The sequence below is a fragment of the Gracilinanus agilis genome, chromosome 2 (assembly GCF_016433145.1).
Source record: "Gracilinanus agilis isolate LMUSP501 chromosome 2, AgileGrace, whole genome shotgun sequence".
NCBI lineage: Eukaryota > Metazoa > Chordata > Mammalia > Didelphimorphia > Didelphidae > Gracilinanus > Gracilinanus agilis.
In genome coordinates this window covers 647069017-647089601 of record NC_058131.1, presented here as the reverse complement: position 1 = coordinate 647089601, position 20585 = coordinate 647069017, and the positions used below count along the sequence as shown (strand labels likewise).

The 20585-nt window shown below is 34.7% G+C and overlaps 1 protein-coding gene across 2 annotated transcripts in view; it reads left to right on the top strand.

Annotated features, from left to right (window-relative positions):
- Nucleotides 1-20585, top strand: part of TM9SF3 (transmembrane 9 superfamily member 3) — a 78552-nt gene that overhangs the window by 19060 nt on the left and 38907 nt on the right. The window contains exons 2-5 of one of the 2 annotated variants that reach the window (XM_044665731.1): nucleotides 3943-4138; nucleotides 11110-11229; nucleotides 18304-18464; nucleotides 19506-19583. In XM_044665731.1, coding sequence (XP_044521666.1) covers nucleotides 3943-4138; nucleotides 11110-11229; nucleotides 18304-18464; nucleotides 19506-19583 — 555 coding nt within the window. Of the gene's footprint in view, nucleotides 1-3942; nucleotides 4139-11106; nucleotides 11230-18303; nucleotides 18465-19505; nucleotides 19584-20585 lie in introns of both variants that reach the window. The other variant, XM_044665730.1, reaches the window with a different exon arrangement.

The window sequence follows — 20585 nt, the reverse complement described above, 5'->3', positions numbered from 1 at the left end:
CATGTATGAAAAAGTACTATAAGGTATATCAATAAATGTAAAGGGCTAAATATAGATCCTTGGGAGGTATTCAGAGTTGGAGAGTAGGTTTGGGATTAGGTACAACATCTGGCAAAATAAAAACTAATGATGAAGGAATGCTCGAAAGATGAGAACCAAAATGGAAAAATAGCTTAAACTAGAAATAATTGGACAAGTAGACTGAGTTAGAAATAGGCATAATTTGAAGAAGGTACTTTTTTTTACTTTATTCCTATATTATTTGTACTAATATTGTGGTCTACATTCAGAATAGGAAAGAGACATGTAATTTTTTCCCCCAATATAGAAAAAATTTTCAGTTACATTTAGAAACATTTTTTGACAGTTGTTTTTTGACATTTTAGGATTCAGATTTTCTCCTTCCTTCCCCTCCTTCCTTCCTTAAGGCAGTTGAATAGTCTGATATAGGTTATACTCATACTTTTCATGTAACATATATTTCTAAATTGCTCATGTCTTGATAGAAGACACATATTACACATATATAATAGAAATCTCATGAAGGAAATACAGTAGATAGCAGAGGGATATAGTTTTAATGATTGTTTATTTTGAATTTTTGTGCTAATTAAGGCTTAATTTATTACATATCTTTATTTTTATATTTTTAGCTTGTGCTAATTAATTTTTGAATTAACTAAATAGCTTATCTCAAAAAACTTATAGAAATTCAAAACCAGAAGGAATCTCAATAATCACTTAGCCCAACCTTTTCATTTTATAGCTGAAGAAGTGACATTTCAGAGCGATTAAATGATTTTTTTTTCCAGATCAAACCAGGTAGTTGATACCCAGAATTAGACAAATTGATGGATGAGTTATAGTAATATATATAGTTAAAATGAATATATGACCAGTAAGAATGTTTTTTTAAACACTTGTTAAATATTTATTTGATGTTAAAACCACATGATACCAACATGACAATCAAAAGTAGTATGCTAGCCCATTGTTTCTTGCAAATAAAAATAAAAGGTAGCAAAATAATGTTAGTGAATCTAAATTCAGTACTTTAACAAGTAACATTCAGAAAAATTTGGCAAGTGATACATGACATTTCTAAAGTATTGGTAGAGTAGTTTTAAGATAGATGGTGGCTGTAAATTAAATTAAATTCATATTAGCCACGTGTAAAAAGGAAATTGGAAAAAACCATCTAAAAATGTATATATTTCTATGGACAAGGGAAATGTATCAAAACTACATTTCCCGTGATCCAACATGGTCCAACTGGTTTCCGTTTCCGACGTCTTGACGCAGGGGAGCGCTTAAATCTCATGGGTTAGGAGGGAGTGCTCTCTTTTTGGCGAGTAGGGCTTGGCTAGGAGGCAGTATGGAGGCGGCAGTTTTGAATGCTTACAAGCGCGTGGTCTAATGATTTTATCTATCAACATGGCTTTAATTAAAATACTAATTTATATATTTATGGCAGCCTTTATCATTTTTAATATTTACACACGTGTATAATCATGGTCAGAAAACTGATATCACTCTGCAGAGAACAACAGCTACTCTGTGTGTGGAAGTTCATTACACTTAAAATCTGGTTGATGTTCTTAAAGAAGAGATACAAAGAAGAGATACTAAACAATATTTGCATAGCCATATTGTGAACATAGGATGGTACCAAAAAAAACCAACCACAGAACAAAGTATTGACTTAAATAAGCTAAGATAGATTTCAACACTTATTATTTTACATTTAGTTAATTTAGAATATTTTTTCATGGTTACATGATTCATATTCTTTCCCTCCCCTCATCCCTCCCTCTTCCCGTAGCCAATGAGCAATTCAACTAGGTTTTACATGTATCATTGTTCAAGATCTATTTCCATATTAATATTTGCAATAGAGTGATCATTTAGAGTCTACTTCCCCAATCATATCCCCATTGAACTATGTGATCAAGGAAACAACATTTTTATTATAAATGATGAAAGATATATGTCCTTGCCATAAGGAATACCAGTGTTTTCTTTTCATAGCAAAGTACCATCAAAATCTCATGTTTTCTCACTCAGCCTTATTATTTTCCCCTCATTAAAATAGCTTAGTTCTGAATTAAGACCTTCAACTTTGATCAGAATCTGTCCACTCCAGTTTCATAACGAATCACTTTGCATTTAGAAAGCAGCTTTTAATCTGTTGTCTTCATCTATTGCATGCAACATAGTTACTTCTTAGAGAAGAGTCAATCTGGACTATAATACAGTAGAGAAGTGGATTAATATTATTTACCATTTGCCATGACTGTGTTTATATCATGAAGTAAATTATGTTATGGCACAAGTCTGTTTTTGCCTCATTCCAATCCGTAATTCCTTCAAGTAGTCATGAAACCAGCTCCCACAAGTGCTTTCTTGCCATTTACATTAGTTTTACCTTGGTCCATTTCAACTTACTTTACTTTTCCAGCTTCAGATGTAATTATTATATTGCATATATTATAATAATTCAAAGCATCATTTACAAGAAATTTGACCACAACAATCGCGTGAGTTAAATATTATAGATACTGTGAGGAAACTAAGGCTTTTAGAGTTTATATGATTCTCCTGTGGTTATATTTGCAAGTATCATTGGAGCTAGGATTAAATCTTATGGCTGATGTCATGGGAAGACCAGTGCTGGGAAAGATTAACTGTGGCTAGATACTCTACTAACATTTAAGGACTAAGAAGATGAAATTCCATAGCATATTAATAACATCTTTATTGTGAAAGGATTTTAGTAGTGAAACTGAGGTTTTTGGATTGTCTTTCAGTCTTCTTTCTTTTTTCCCTGTCCTATGTAATATGGATAACCAAGAGGACTCTTGGATTTATTAGTTACAGTAGTTTAAATACTATTACTATAGCACTATATATCCCTTTCCCACCAGTTCAATTTTGAGGGCATTTATTAAATGTCTAGTATATGTTTTGTATTTGGAATGCTATTGGGGATGCAAGGATGATTATGACTGTGCTATTAAGGTTGAGTCAGTTCTGTAGAAGGGATAGTATGTACACATGCATATGGGTATGCGGGTATTTATACAAATACAAATAACTGTATTAGAATGTGGAAAGTTCCATGAAGATGTAACAGCTTTCCATCTGTAGTTTTGGGGAATAAGATTCCTTCTAGGATAATCTGATCACTCAAAATCTCATCACCATGTTGCTTATTCAACTCCTTCCTATCTCTCTCTGCCTCTTTTCCCCTCTGGAGAGTGGAACACTAAACCTTTTCCAAAGCTTTCTTTTATAAATGGCAGCTTATTGACTTTACATCTGCAGCTTTGCTTGTAGCCAGGGAACATGATGCCACTTTTCCTCCTTTGACCTTCTCCAGCTTCTCTTTGTGTTTTGTCTTCCCCTCTTAGATTGTAGGGGGCAGCTAAGTGGCTCAGTCAGGAAGACCCAAGGCCAAATTGGTCATCAGACTCTGCGATCAGCTTTATGACCCTGAGCAAGCCATTTAATCTCTTGTTTGCCTTAATCTACTGAAGAAGGAAATGGCAAACCTCTCCAGTATCTTTGCCAGGAAATTTCTTATGAACAGTATCATCGTGATATAGGCCATAGGGTCAAAGGGTCAGACAAGTCTAACAACAGCATTAGATTGTAAACTTATTGAGGGTAGGGACTGTCTTTTTTTTTTTTCTTCCTTATTTTTCCCACATCACCTAACACATTGCTCGGCACATAGTAGTTGCTTAATAAATGTTTATTGATTTAATTGAATAATACATCTGTTTAAAGTTCTAACAGGTCTTTATTTTAAAGTGTACAGGAAGACAGGGTCATTGTAGGGCTGAAAATTATTTGGTATCTTTTACTTTAGATGTTTCTGTCCAAAAAAAATGCTTTACTGTTAAAAATTCATTATTTTCTAATTTTTTTTTTTTTTTTTAGTACCAAGATAAAGAAGAAGTTGTTTTGTGGATGAATACTGTAGGACCATACCACAATCGCCAAGAAACATATAAATATTTCTCACTTCCTTTCTGTGTGGGATCGAAAAAAAGCATTAGCCACTACCATGAAACACTGGGAGAAGCACTTCAAGGAGTTGAATTGGAGTTTAGTGGCCTAGATATAAAATTCAAAGGTAAATATTTCTGAATTTGTAAATTATGAATTAAGTCCTGAGAATTTTTTCTTTTTAAGTTAAATATTACTTAGAAAATTCTATACATGATTTAATAGATTTCTATCGAAATATTTAGAAAAACATCTTAGCCTGACTACTTTTGTAATCTATTTAGAAAAATCTTTGCTTTCATAGTTTAAGTGTTATTCATTTTTTAGCAACTTATAAATCTTTTTTGAATCACTAGAGGACAATGTCAAGAGAATTGGGTATAGTTAGATTAGAGAGAATACTGAAGCTAAACATTATAACTGTCTTCAGGTATTTGAAGGACTATCATAATGGTAAAATAATTTGACTTGTTTTATTAGCCCCCTCAAAGTAGAACCAGGAGTTATGGGTTGAAGATATAAAGAGGTCCAGTTAGGATTGATCTCAGGAAGAACTTGCTATAGTTAGAGCTGCCCAGCAGTGGTTTGGGTTACCTTGAAAGGTGGAGGGTTTTCCTTTCGTTGGAGTAAAGAGGCTACATGGCCACTTCTCAGGTATATTTATAGATACCTCTTTCCTCTGTTGAATTAGATATCTGCTGAGGCACCTTCTAGTTCTTAAGTTCTATGATACTAAGATTCCTGTAGAGGATGTTTCAGGGTGAGGAAGGACTTACCATAACTTTGGGCAAGGTCCCAGACTTAAACTTGAGTCATTGACTCCCAGACTATATTTTTATATAGCATATGTTCAAATGTTCTGATGAATCTACCTTTCCAATTTTTTATTGTATATCATTCTCCTTTATTCACTTTGTTTCCGCCAACTGGCCTATTTTCCATTCTTTGTGGGGCAGTGTGTTACATTGGAAAGAGAAAATATGAGTTCAAACCCTGGCTTTACCCTGTCACCCTGGGTAGTCATTTAATCTTTTTTGGGCCTCATTTTACTTATCTGTAAATTGAAGAGTTTGGACTAGATGGCCTCTAAAATCTTTTCTAATTCAAAGTCTGACCTTATGATATGACTTCCTTTCTGTATTCCTTTTTCTCTTATGTCTGGAGGACCCTCCTTCCTCATCTCTATGTTGTAAAATCTTAGCTCAAGTACCTTCTTTTGTAGGAACCTATCCAGATCTCTGTATCATTGCTAGTATTTTGCTTTCTGAAAAATATTTTTTACTTAATTTTTTATCCACTTGGTATTTACTTATCTGTATCCATGCTGCTCCCTCCAAATAATGTAAGCCAGAGGGCAGGGTGCTGTTTTGTTTTTGTCTTTGTGATTTGTGCACCAGGTCTGGTTGCCTTATAAATAGTTGTTGAATGAATGAATGAATTTTATAGGCATTATCTACTTTACTGATACAGTAACCCATTTACAATAAATGGTTTAATGTTTTTATGATAAAAATAAAGAGCCTTGGACTGAGAGTGAGGAAATATGACATCAAGTTCTAGCTCTCAATTAGAGGTAACATGACTTTTGATAAGTCACTTAATGTCTCTTGAGATTTAACTTCCTCTTCTTTAAGTGAAGGTATTGGACTAGATCAGTGATGGGCAAACTACTGCTGGCGGGCAGACGTGGCCCCCTGAAATGTTCTATCCGGTGCGTGATATTATTCCTAATCTGACGAATCCAATGAGTAGGATACAATACAATGAAACTTCAAAAGAGTTGCCTTAGAAACAGACTGATAGATGAGTATTTCCTTTCCTTTGACCTCCCCCCCCTTTAAAAAGTTTGCCCATCACTGGACTAGATGGTCTCCAATATTCTTTGATTCCATGTTATAACTTAAAAAAAATAACATCCTTCTTTATCAGGTTACTCAGACATCCGTTTTTGCATATTGTTTTGTGTGATTTTTTGTTTATGCTTGAAACTAGAAAACATAACCATTACAAAAAAAATTTTGTTCTCTTTAAATGTTCTAAAATTGGTCCTAGAGTTATATAGCTATCCTTATACATTGCTGCTTTCCCCATTGCAGTTTCAATATATCGCAGGTTGGCACATGAAATGGGAATATTGGGGGGAGTTTTGTAGAAACCTTAGACAGCACACAAAGGCCAACAAATAATAAAGAAAAAGTTTGGAAACTCAGAAATGCACAAAATATATGAATAGTATTATATAATATCAACATATTTTATCTTTTAATACCATAAATATATACAATTTCTCTTACTATAAATACCTCAAAAAAAAAAAAGGAAAAATTCATACTTCTTCTCTGTTAAAAAGGGAGGACCAAAAAAATTTTATTCAGATACAAAGACAGAATTAATAATCTTTATGCTTAAGGGTCTCTCATTCTATTAGTTTGAAATATGTAAATAGAAGCATATACAAAATAATTTAAGGAGGCAGAGAATATTAAGGAGGCTTGAAGGAAGCTTAAAATTCTAAGAAGCAATGAAAAAGAAATGGATAGCAGCCATGGGGGAGATAGCCATTGCAAAGGCATGGAATGCTGAGTTCTGGAATTAGCAGAACTGGCTGTAATACAGATTATATTGGGGTGGTGGGGATAATATGCAACAAGCTTAGGTCAGAGAATAAGATGCAATAGTTTCAGTTTTAGAAGCAGTAGTAGAGAGATACTGAAATTTATTGAGCTGGGGAACAACATGGTCAGACTTGTGCTTTTAAGAAGATTATTTTGGTAGGTTATGGAAGATAGTTAAGAAGGGAGATACTAAGAGCCCAGTATTCACTTAGGAGACTCTTGTAATAGTCTAAGAAGTGGTGAGTTCCTGCATTGGGAGCTTTTGGGAGTGGTGAGAAGAGAAGGCATATGAGTTAGGTTGTAGAGGTAGAATGGATAGGACAGAGCACCTGATTGCATATAGGGGGTAAAGGAGAAGGAAGAATTGTAAGTAATTGTTGATCATTAGAAGGATGATAACAGAGGGAAGGTGGTGAAATTAGTGGGAAAAATAGTGAAATCCTTTTTGGACATGTTGAGTTTGAGATACTCTGTGGGACATTTAGGTTGAAAATCCACTTTGTAAAATTGATGATGTGGGACAGGAATTCAGGAGAGAACCTAGAGTTTATTCTACTGTGTAGATTTTGAAGTTATTTATATAGAAATGGAATGGGAGGGTAAGCATTTGGTAAGTGCTTGCTCTATGCTGGGGATGCAAAATGCTAGTGCTCAGATTGGTCACATACTTATTAGATAAGACATTATATAAAGAAGGATGGATGCCTTTTCATGGCAGATGGAAAGCTTGTTGGTGTTTAGGGCCTGGCAGCAAATTAGCAGGCAAGATAGTAAGGGCAATGAGGACTGTGGGGAACAATGGCAAGGTAAATTTGGATCCAAGTGCTGACAGAGTTGGATTGGTGGGGATTGGGTAGGGTGTTCAGCTCTGGTAGAAAGTGAGAATTGGGTGTTTTGGAGAAGGGGAAAGGTTGGCTCCTGATGGTGTTCATCTGTCCTGGTGCCTTTTTTCAGGCTGGGGCAGGGGAAGGAAAAGTCCTTTGCTCCCTGAGTAGTTGACCATTAGTGGTTTTGGTCTGCTTTGGGGTGAGTGCTAATTAAATACATAGGATCTGATGAGATTACCAAGAAAGGACCTATGACAATAAAATCTTTGAGATCACCCACAGTTAAGGTGTGCAATGTAGATGATGATTCAGAAGACAAAAATGAGTTATCAGAAAAAGGGAAGGAGAACCCAGAGAGAATATTTTTAGAAAAAACCCAGGAAAGAGGGTGAATCAATGTTAACTGCAGAAAAGTCATTTAAAGATGAGGGTTTAGCAATTAAGTACTGATTTTTTTTTATCTTCCTAGAAGCTTAGTTATTCCTGAATTATATCCAATTATTTGATTAAATTTAGGTTCCTTGAGAGCATGGACTATTTCATTTTTTGTCTTTTTTGTCCCTAGCGCCTGGTATATTCCTAATCATATAGTTAATTTTTTTTTAATATATATTTTTTTAAACTCTTAACTTCTGTGCATTGACTCATAGGTGGAAGAGTGGTAAGGGTAGGCAATGGGGGTCAAGTGACTTGCCCAGGGTCACACAGCTGGGAAGTGTCTGAGGCTGGATTTGAACCTAGGACCTCCCGTCTCTAGGCCTGGCTGCCAATCCACTGAGCTACCCAGCTGCCCCCTAATCATATAGTTAAAAGAAGCATTGGCATTGTGATTTAGTGGGAGGAGTACTGGAGTGTGTGTGTTAGTCCTTATTCACTGCTGTGTTCCCCAAGAAATGTCTTCTATTTTACCTAATTCTTTGATCATTTTTCTCAAAATTCTTTACAATTTTGGGGCAGCTGGGTAGCTCAGTGGATTGAGAGCCAGGCCTAGAGACAGGAGGTCCTAGGTTCAAATCCGGCCTCAGACACTTCCCAGCTGTGTGACCCTGGGCAAGTCACTTGACCCCCATTGCCTACCCTTACCAATCTTCCACCTATAAGTCAATACACAGAAGTTAAGGGTTTAAAATTAAAAAAAAAAATTCTTTACAATTTTCTTTATACCCAAATCACATCATTAATACGGCAAGGACTTCTGACTTCATCCCCATAAGATATCTATAATTTATGATCTTAGTGAGTTGCCTAAAGCCCAGGAGAGGAAATGACTTGTCCATGATCACCTAGTTGTTTGGGTCAGAGGAAAAACCTGAAACCTTGTCTTACTGACTTTTTTCCTTCATAGTTGAGGTGAATTGTGGGTATGTGCTAATAAATCTTTTAATGAAGTTAGAGTTTTTGAAGTATATGTATGAGGTGAGATTTGGCCTTGAACTCAAATTTTCCATGCAATTTTACAAATTCTCTACTTTTAAAAAAAATAATTTTTATATCAGACATAATTTTCCCCAATGTCCCTCCTCCCAAAGAATCATCCCATATATAATAAATAATATTTTTTAAAGACAAAAAAAGAAGAAAATCAGCATTAACTGTTCAGTCCATTGAAAAAGTAAAAATATGTGCAGTGTACCATATTTATGACTTTCCCATGAGGTAGAAATCCTCCAATGATCATACCTTTTCGGTATCTTCTTTGGAGTGATGTAATTCATTGTAATTTATTTCTGATACTTTTTTGATTGTTTTTTCTTTCTACAATGTACTTTATTCTGCATATTGTTTCCTTGAATTCTACTTAACTTTTCTTCAGTTCATATAGATCTTTTCATGCTTTTCTGTAGTCATCATATTCATCATTTTTTTATAGCACAGTAATATTTCATTATATTCAAGTACCACAATTTCTTTAGACATTCTCCAGGCAATGGGTATTTATTTTGTTTTTGTTTCTAATTCTTTGTTGAATTAAATTAAAAACTAAATTAAATAGTTATAAAAAGTACTCCTATAAATGTTTTGGTCTATATGAGGAATATTAGAAATTTTTACTTAAAATGACCTCTTTACGATATAAGCCAAGTACAATCTCTGGGCCAAAGAATATGGACATTTTAATAATTTTATTTATATGATTCCAAATTGCTTTTCAAAAGGTTGTACTGATTCATAGCTCCATCAACATGACATTAGTGTGTCTATCAACCACTTTAATGGGGTTGACTATTCCTATCATCTTTGCCAGTGTGGAGTTTGTGAGATAAAACTTGAGTTGGTTCAATTTGTATTTCTCTTATTAATTATTTGGACCAATCTTTCATATGTTTAGTATTGGGTTGCAGTTCCTTTGAGAACTATTTATATCCTTTGACTTTATCTATTGGGCCCCAGCAGTTTGGGGAATATTATGCTTCCAGTCCCTAGGGGCATTTAGTCATGGCTCTTATCATTGATTTCTTATATATAGTAGGTTTTATTTAGGAATTCTCTATTTTGTGAAGAACTCTTCATACAAGGTTGTCAGTCCCCCAAATTTCTCAACTGATTGGCTCCTAGACTACAAATGTAAGTAACTGGGAGAATGGTGGTACGTTTGACAGAATAGGGAAGTTAGGAGAAAAGGTAGGTTTGATAAGTCAGATACTAAAGTTCAGTTTTAAACAGGGCATATCATAAATTCAAGAGAAGTACTATGTGCTTGTTACTCATAGTCAAAGAGAGTATTATGAGAATGAAGGTTTGTTTTATTTATTGATTTCTCAGTCTTCTGCACCTTAAGACAAGAATTGTAAAGGTAATTAGTTTTTAAGTTGGAAGAGACCAGAAGAGGAGAGAGGTCTAGAAAAATTAGCTCTTTGCCATATTATTTGGTTCCCTGACCTCATTATTTGAAACAATTTATGTTAATGTAATCTTATCTTCATAAGCACATCTCAAATATTCCCTTTCCCTTCGTTACTTTTATAAAAAATTTATATTGATATATTTTGTTTTCACATCACCTACATTTTCCATTATATCCTTCAAAGCCCTAACCTCTTCTAGAGAGCTAACCCTTATCAACATTTTGAAAAGGTCTTACATTGTATTTATTCTTCCACATTCTTGGTTCCCCTCCTCTGCAAGGAAATATTGGGGAAGGCATTTTCTCATCTATTTTGGGACCCAGGTTGGTAATAATTTCACAGCATTCAGTTTTGATTGTTTATTCTTTCTATTTATATTGTAGTCAGGTATGTTATTTTCTGGGTCAGTTAGTGGTACAGTGGACAGAATACTAGACTTAGTCAGGCAGGAAGACTCTTCTCCCCAAGTTCAAATCTAGCCTTATACACTTAGCTGTATGACTCTGGGCAAGCTTTTTGCCTCAGTTCCTTATCATCAGCAAAATAAACTGGAGAAGGAAATGGTAGGTTGAGGAATCTTTTTAGGAATAAATTGATGATCTATTCATTCTTATTAGAGTCAGGCAATTAATCATTCTAGTCTCATCTTACTGTTGTTCTTATTTTACAGAAGAGAAAACTACAGGAAAGTTTTAAAATCAGAAAATAATAAGCCTAGGGAAAGTGGCTTTTTTTTAATGTGTATTTTTCATTGTATAACTGCCTCACAACTAAGTTTATGGTCTAATTAGAATATTTTAATTTAAGCAGATGATGTGCAGACCAACTACTGTGAAATTGACTTAGACAAAGCAAAGAGAGATGCTTTTGTATATGCTATCAAGAATCACTATTGGTACCAGATGTACATTGATGATTTACCAATATGGGGTAAGTAATGTAGAATTTAAAATGCTTTTGACATTTTTAAAATCAACGTTATTTAATCATTTTGCATCGAACTAGTTATTGCTTTTATAATGGTTGAAGTAATTCTTTATTCTGAACATGTTTTGATTATATATAAAATAATTTATTTTACTATGTTGTCATAGTCCCCTATTACTAATTTTGAGTAAATGTCATTCTTACTAAACCAAATTAATAAGAAAACTAAATCCAACATACTTTTCCAAAGGGAACAAAATGTTGTACAGCATGAAACAATATTAATTTGAAATTCAGAGGTTTAAAATAAACTTGAAGTTAAAATAGTTTTGAAGTGATTATTTCATATAATGAAAAGGTAGATTTATATATGATCTGGCTATATAATTCTGGTACTTATTTAGTGGTATGATATAGTTAAGCTCTTGTAAATATTCTTAGTTTTGCTGTTTTCTTGATTTTTTTTCTCCAAAATTTTTATATCAAAAACTTTTGGAACAATTCCCCTTTAAAAAGCTATGCTAAAGGGGGAAGGTAGGAGGTTCAGTGGATTGAGAGCCAGGCCTAGAGATGGGAAGTGTCCTGGGTTCAAGTCTGGCCTCAGATACTTCCTAGCTCTGTAACCCTGGGCAAGTTACTTAACCCTGGGCAAGTCACTTAACCACTATGCCAGTCAAGAGAATTTAGTGTATATTATCCTTAATGGAACATAATCCAAAAGTTACCCAACTGTAGGCTATTTTTGGACTGTATTTGAATTATTAAGTGCCTGCTGTTCCAGAAATATACAGCACTTATCTGAGAAGCATTTGGAAAGCTATCTAACCTCCTCATTCAGCCCCTCATCCACTTATTTATTTATTTGTTCATTCATTTTTTTTAGTTATAAAACCTTTACCTTCTGTCTTAGAAACAATAATATATATTGGTTCCAAGATGAATGAGAGGCAGAAGGCAGAAGAATGGTAAGGGGCAGGCAATGGGTGTTAAGTGACTTGCTCAGGGTCACAGCTAGGAAGTATCTGAGGTGAGATTTGAACTAGGATCTCTCCTGTCTAGGCCAGGCTCTTAATCCACTGAATTACTCAGCTGCTCCCACTCGTATTTATTGCTTACCTATCCCTTCATATTGGGTATGACTATATAGGATCATCTATTAGGCAAATAAAGAACACCTAAACTTAACCTGCTCAATCTTAAGCAAACATTGTCAAGTTCTTTTTCTTTGGCTAAGGGAATGGAATGTAGGGGTAGATGGAAATGAGAACAGTAATTAAATGTTTTAAAAAGGTTTTTTCTTAGTAACTGAGTTGAATATAGGGTAAAAATTCTAACTTTGGCTCCAGTTTACATTTTAGCTAATTCACCACTTGATTTAATCTTACAAACTAAGACATTAAGGAAGTATTAATTTTATAAAGTTTATTAATCACTTGAAGTAAAAGGAATAAAAAGGAACTAGAAGTATAAAAACTTGTTATCTAACAAAAGTACATCCAGGTAAGTAAGTTCTCCTGGCTCTCAAAAAGCCTGCATCCACAGCTGCCTGCGATCATAAGAAGAGAGAGTGAGAGGCAGGGCTACACAAAATTTATATCCTGTCTATGTCAGCATGTAATGTGAGGAGAGTGAGGTGCTGGGGATTGTAATTCTGGGGTTCAGATTCCAATTACACAGTTCCAAATTCTCTCCTCTCAATTTGACATAGATTTGACATGTGTAGTCATGCAAAATATATTTCCATTTTAGCCATGTTTTGAAAGAAAACATAGATCCCATCCCCACCCCCATAACTACCTAAGGAAAATGAAGTGTAAAAAAAAAAAGGATGTTTTAATCTACCTTCAGACTCCATTGGTTCTTTTGAGGCAGATAGCATTTTTCATTATAAGCCTTTTGGAATTGTCTTGAATTATGTATTGCTGAGAATAGCTAAGTGACTCATAGTTGATCATTATATGATAATTGCTATTACTTAGTACACTTTTCCTGGATCTGCTCACTTTGCACTAGTTCATCTAAGTCTACAAATTTTTCTGAAAGCATCCTGCTCATCATTTTTTATAACACAATAGTATTCCATCACAAATACGTACCACGACTTGTTTAGTCATTCTCTAATTGATAAATATTCCCTCAGTTTCCAATTCTTTGCTACCTCAAAAAGCTGCTATAAATAAAAACATGCTATAAATGTTTTAGATAAGGATTTTAACCTCTTAGAGCCTAATTAGATCCAAATCCTGTAATCATGTAAGCGACTTACTGGGTGTGAGGAACAGGAGAATTGTATGTATGAAATGCCATATACTGAAACAAATATTTGGACCTACTGGGTCATTTTATTATATATTATTCTCCTTTATTCACTTTGTTTCCTCCAACTGGCCTATTTACCATTCTTTGTGAGGCAGTGTGTTACATTGGAAAGAGAAAATATGAGTTCAAACCCTGGCTTTACCCTGTCACCCTGGGTAGTCATTTAATCTTTTTTGGGCCTCATTTTACTTATCTGTAAATTGAAGAGTTTGGACTAGACGGCCTCTAAAATCTTTTCTAATTCTAAATCTATGACCTTATGATATGACTTCCTTTCTGTATTCCTTTTTCTCTTATGTCTGGAGGACCCTCCTTCCTCATCTCTATGTTGTAAAATCTTAGCTCAAATACCTTCTTTTGTAGGAACCTATCCAGATCTCTGTATCATTGCTAGTATTTTGCTTTCTGAAAAATATTTTTTACTTAATTTTTTATCCACTTGGTATTTACTTATCTGTATCCATGCTGCTCCCTCCAAGTAATGTAAGCCAGAGGGCAGGGTGCCGTTTTGTTTTTGTGAAGAGCATTGTTACTTGAAGCATAAAAGTAGCCCAGAGAACATGGAGTTCTAAATTATAATTTACATTCTCACAGGATGGTCGCCTCCTGATTGATGAAGTGCTGATTATTGGGAGGAACAGAAAAGGGACTCAGCAGGGGGCTGAGAACTATGACCTTTTCTTGCCCCAGCATCACTGCTGTGCTTTGGGCAAAGGGGACCACACTGTTCATGCAGGCAATTCTTTAATGTATATGGGGGGTTCCTCATAACTGCTGTTGATGATTTGTTATCAGTTGGTTACTGCCTAGCAAGTCTTAGAATGTTTTATGTAGCCAATTCCCTTTTTAAACCTAATAATGATAGAGAGCTTCTCTAGAAGAAAAGTTTTGGAAACATATCTATACAAAATAATGGCATGGTCTAAAAAATTATCTGAATTTCTTAGTTCTTAATCAATTGTAAACCAAGGATTGATTGGCAAACCAACAAATGTTTATTGAACTTCTGTGCTAGATTCTGAAACTGCTAAGAGATAAGACAAAGCCCTTACCCTAATGGAGCTTAGTGTCTAGTTGGTGATAGCAGCAAGCATATATATTATTGATATGTAACAATGCACTAGGAAATAAGTGTTACAAGATTGTTAATGCTAATGAATTCAGAGCAGCAGATCAGGAGTTTCTCTGCTGGAGAAGTACAAAACAAAAGTCATACCCAAAAGTCTTTGTGTAAAGAAAGCTGCATCATTTGGACTTCACAGGACAGTGAGAGGGGCAGCAAAGTAAGCCATTTGGTTGGATAAGAGGGGTTTATAGAAGAGAGTAGTAGGAGATGAATTTAACATGTGTTTATAATTTGTTCCAGATCTTTAAATTCCTTGCTGTGGGTGTAAGACCAAGGTGTATGCCCATATTCTAGTAGGCAGTTGGAAGCACAGTCTAGGGGTTTTGGCGGGGACAACAAAAGGTTTCATTGGGAAGCTGTTGCTAGAAGTAAAAATGAAGTGGGCGTGATTCAAAACTATGATGTCACCAGTGAAAAAGGGGGCATGGAAGTAAGAGATGAAGTGATGTGTTGGAAGAATGGCAGGAATGCCACTTTAGGTAGACTGCAAGAATGCCAAAAATGGAGCCCTGTATGACAGAGTTGGAAAGACAGATTTCAGCCAGGTTTTGAAGGGCTTTAAAAAAAAAAGGAGCTTATATTTGATCCTTGAAGCAATAATATAGTTATTAATAAAGCATTTAGTGAAATTCCTGGCACATTATAAGAGCTATATAAATGTCACCTGATGTTATTGTTTTTTATTATTGTTGTTATTAATGCACTGAATCTTCTTTCACATTTAGTTCCTTATATCATACTATCAGTTACAGTGTGAGTTTGAGGCCACCAGGTTGCACAGTTGATAAAGCCCTGGGCCTAGACTCAGGAAGTCCTCAAAGACCTTAGTTTGAATATAGCCTCAAATACTTAGTAGCTGTTTTGGCCCTAGGCTAGTCACTAAATTGCTGTTTGCTTCAGTTTTAAAAATCATCAAACGAGAATAGCAGCTATGTAAGTTTCATTGTGAGAATTAAATAAGATAGTACATGTAAGTGCTATATAAATTTTAGCTATTTGGACAAGTCACTTAACTTTTCTGAGCCTCAATTTCTTTATCTGTAAAATAGAGGGTTGTACTTGGCAGACCTTGAAATGCTATATAAATATGAATTGTTGTTATTATTCAAGGTCTGGTCAATTCTGTTTGGGCTTCAGCCAGAATCAAAGAGGACTTCATCAATCAGTTGGTATTTGAAATGGGTCTTTTTTTTTTTTTTTTGGTAGTATTTTCAGTGGCAAAGATCAGGTGAGTTGGGCTATTAAAGGAGTAAAGAATGTCCTCAATTGCAGGAAAGTGTGAGACTATACAAACTAGTCAATAAATACATGCTATATATTATGCTATCAAGTTCTCCAGGAGTTTGGAAGGAGGACAAGAGCATTAAGGGAAGTCTTTGTGGAGGAAATGGTATTTGAGAGCTTTGCAGGAGGGGTAGTTTTATATAGGCTTTTGTTGGAAAGGAGAAAAACTGAATTTAGATAGACCTTTGTAGTCACCAAAGGAAGCATCAGCCTAGAGGAGTAATAAAATAAATAATAATATATAATATATGTTACACCATATAACATGTTATATTCTATATCATAAAATAGTAACAGTTGTATATTGAGTTATGAGTATAAGGACTAGAGCTATCTACTTTTAGGAGTTCTGGACATTTACAAAGGGCACTGTTATGATTAAAATTGATATAGATGGATATAGATAAAAGTATTAATATTTTATTTAAATCCATATTGGTAAATTTAAGAAAGACCACATACCTGCTAAGATCTAATTCAAATCGCCTGCCATTACCTTCTCCCACCTCGCTGCCTCATAGGAAAGAGAGCTTCCCAATCAAGTTCTCTCTATTTAAGCTATGTTTTACGTTAGCTCCCGTCACCATGTAAGACAGGAAACCCGTTGAATCATGGGAAATGTAGTTCTCAAGTCCCCTAAACGTCCATAGGAAGTTTATATCATATATCTAAATATTTAAGCTCAATGAACCCCAAATTTCCACTAACACATTCCCCCCTGAGAGTAGAAAGAGACTGGTCTCCTTGAATGCTGTTGTAAACATAACTTTTAAATTACAGAAATTTGGGGATAAAAGAAAAGAGGATAAAAAACTAGCCAATTGGGGCAGTCCCCTATTGGCATAAGAGTGTACATTCAAAACAAATGCATTCAACTCCCCATAGTTCAATCAACTGTACCCCAAAGTTCAGTTTGGATCTTCATGATCCAGTGAAGGCTCTACAGGCATCTTCATGGTGCCTTCTCCAAACAGGTTCATTGTCTAGATTCTGGGGAGATGGCAAATTTCTTATCCTAAAATTACTCTCAAAGAATTTAAACTTTACATTATAGATTATAAAACATACATTTCCTTCTGAGGAGAATTTTATAGCAGTTAATCTAGGGCATATTCCCTGATGTAATTTGCAGGGACTATACATTTTTTTCCAGGTCAATTGTTTTTTCAATGAGAGAGTTCATATTTTCTTCTATTTTTTCATTCTTTAGATTTTGTTTTATTCTTGATACATTGTGAAGTCATTGGCTTCTATTTGCCCAATTCTATTTTTTTTTTTTAACTCTTACCTTCCGTCTTAGAATCAATACTGTATGTTGGTTCTAAGGCAGAAGAGTGGCAAGGGCTAGGCAATGGGGGTTAAGTGACTTGCCCAGGGTCACACAGCTAGGAAGTGTCTGAGGCCAGATTTGAACCTAGGACCTCCCATCTCTAGGCCTGACTCTCAATTCACTGAGCTACCTAGATGCCCCCTCTTGCTTGTATTTATATCTTCAACATGTAGCACAGTGCCTGACACAGAGTAAGTGTCATCATCCATTCATGCACTATCATTCATTCATCCATCCATCCATCCATCCATTCATCCATCCATTCATTCATCCATTTATCTATCCATTCATCTATCTATCTGTTTATCTATCTATCTATCATCTATCTATTGACCTGACAGATTTCGTCCTAGAATCGTACCAACAAGATTCAAGGGAAGAATAACAAAAAAGCAGATACAACAAACAGCAACCTGCAAATTAAACAAAATGTCTACAGTTACATAAAAAACAGTTGCAATATCAGCATGGTTAAAGTAACACGGAAGTACTTTTATCATTATTTAATCATAAAAATTATTAAATATAAAGTTCCTCAGATTTTCCAAACTAGCAATATATAATTTTATTAAACAAGAAATTGAAATGATCAGAAAAAAGCTAGCACTTTCATAGATATCTCCTTTGATTAAAAAAAAAACAATAAAACAAAAACAAACAAGCAAAAAACCTCTTTTGATCAAACATCTACTAAATAACAGAGCCAGAATTTTGCTTCTAAATCAAATGCCCTTTCCACCACATATTCCTCATGCTCAGATGATCTACTTGACTATACACATAATGATTTACAAAGGTTTCCCCCCCCCCCTACTTTTCCACATCATTTCTACTACATTCATTTCTCTACACCTCAATTTTCATGCTCTAAAGAGAACATTCACATCTTTCATTCTTAAATTCACTTTTTATTTATGATCCTGGTACCAAAAATTAATCACTTATCTACAACCACATAAAAAATTACTAAATATTTAGTGATACTGCATTTTAAATGTTAGCATTATGTGTTTTATAGGTATTGTTGGTGAAGCAGATGAAGATGCTGAAGATTACTATCTTTGGACCTACAAAAGGCTGGAAATAGGTTTCAATGGAAATCGAATTGTGGATGTTAACCTAACTAGTGAAGGAAAGGTGAAATTGATAGCAAATACCAAAATCTCAATGTCGTATTCAGTAAGTATTAAAATAATGTGCCATTCAGGGAGCAATATTTAGGTCATGTCCCTTACAAAAAATCAAGTCTTTTTTAGAATTGAATGAACAAAAAATTTATTACAACTTTTGTCTATTTGAGTACAAGAAATTTATTGTAACTAAATATTAGAACTTCTATTTGATTTACCTATTCCATCATCTTGAAACCAGTTTCTTAATTAAGGAAAAGGGCAACTAGACTATAGCTTTCTATATTGCACATAAATTAAATTTTGTTCTACAAGATTTGCTCCTGGATATCACAAAATTTGCCCCCCAAAACTAGGCTCTTAGATTAGAACAACTACATATTCATAATATACAATTCTTTATATTATCTCCTTTCTAACAATGAATGCTGATAGATATTCACCTTAAAGTTGGAGCCTACTGGCATTTGGCAGGACAGAAACAAACCAGATTGCAATTTCATACCCCACTGGGTGGGATAGAATGTGTCACTGAAATGTTCATCAGAAAGGGGATTTTAGCAATCCTGTTGGCAAAGCCTACTCAGGTTACTTGCTGAGATTGGGAATGGTAGAACAAAGAAAGTAAATTAAATAGAATCTTTTTTTTTACACCCCATGGCCCAGATAACTGAAAAGACGAACTTAATAGTAATCAATTTTTAAAGTTTTTCAAACATTGTGTATATGTACCAGTGCAAATAATTGAATAATTTTACTTTTGAAGTTTTTTGGTATCAGCAAGTAGAAATAATTATTAAATAAGTAAAGGAAAAATTCTTTTGGTTCTTATTCTGGTTGAAAGTGATTTAATTTCAGATATTAAGCTTATCCTAGATCAAAATATTTTACTGAACAATTATCACTCTTAGATGATCTTTATAGGAAAAAGTTAAAATGTATTTGTTGTGGCTATTTTGAAATACCAATAACATCCACTTTCCATTCTTTCTCTAGTTTCTTAATACTCATAAATTTCCCAAAAATTTCCTTTAAAAGTTTTGTTATCTCCTTGGTTGTTTTAAACTTTTCAAATTAAACTTTATTTCAGGTGAAATGGAAAAAATCAGATATAAAATTTGAAGATCGATTTGACAAATATCTTGATCCATCTTTTTTTCAACACAGGGTATGTAAATATTTTGCATATTTAAGACATTTAATGGATATCAATTTCTTTCGCTTTTTTTCTTCCACCAAAGGCTCTTCTTTGGTACACATTACATGTTGCTGACAGATTAATGACCATCCCTTTTCCAACTAAAACATGGCTCTTTGGGATCTTAAATTTCTATATAAGAAAATTAGAGACTCTGCAGGATGGGTAGATAGAACATTTATTAAGTTCCTACTCTGGGCTAGGCTGCTGCTGGTCCCTGTACTAAGGAAGTCTTGCTAGCAAGACCTTTCCTGTCTGTAAGGAGCTTACATCTTTAAAGGAGAAATTGAGAACAGGTAAAGAGGATGTGCTAGAGGTGGTAGTGATAGTGTCTGGAAGAGGGGAGGGGGGCAAAGAGAATGCATGATGAAGAAAGGGGAAGGGGGAAAGGGAAAGGAAGAGAAGGGTTAGACCTTACCTCCTGTAGGAAGTCTGAATGAGCACGTGTTGGGTGTAAGATGGTCATGTTGTTCTTGAGCTAATTGGTGGAGAGTTTAGGGTCAGGAAGATGTGGATGGGAATCTGCTTCTCTCAGCTGTGAGACCCCAACCCTCTTTCTTTACCACTATGCTTTATTTTCTTCAGGTGTAAAGTGAGCAAGCTGGACATGAGGACACCAGTTCTCTTGTAGCTCTGAATGTGTGACTCATAGCTGTAGGCCTAGAGTGTTAATAGTATCTTTTAAGTCCTGAATATTGCACAGCTTTTTTAGAGTCTTCTAGTCTTGAAGAAATCATGTGAGTGTCTCTCTTTGAAAGAAGAACAGTTTGGGTTTAGCTTTTTGTGGCTCTCATAAAAGGACACAAATGAGAGCTGGGGATAGAGGGACACTACTAATATCTGGAGACCTGGAGGGTTGAAACTCTTTTGTCTTTTTTATTTTGATCTTGCTCTATTATAGCACAGGATTGTTGGTGTTCTTAGGCTTTTGCCTACTTCTGTGTGGGGTCCAGGCTGAAGTTCCATCAGAAA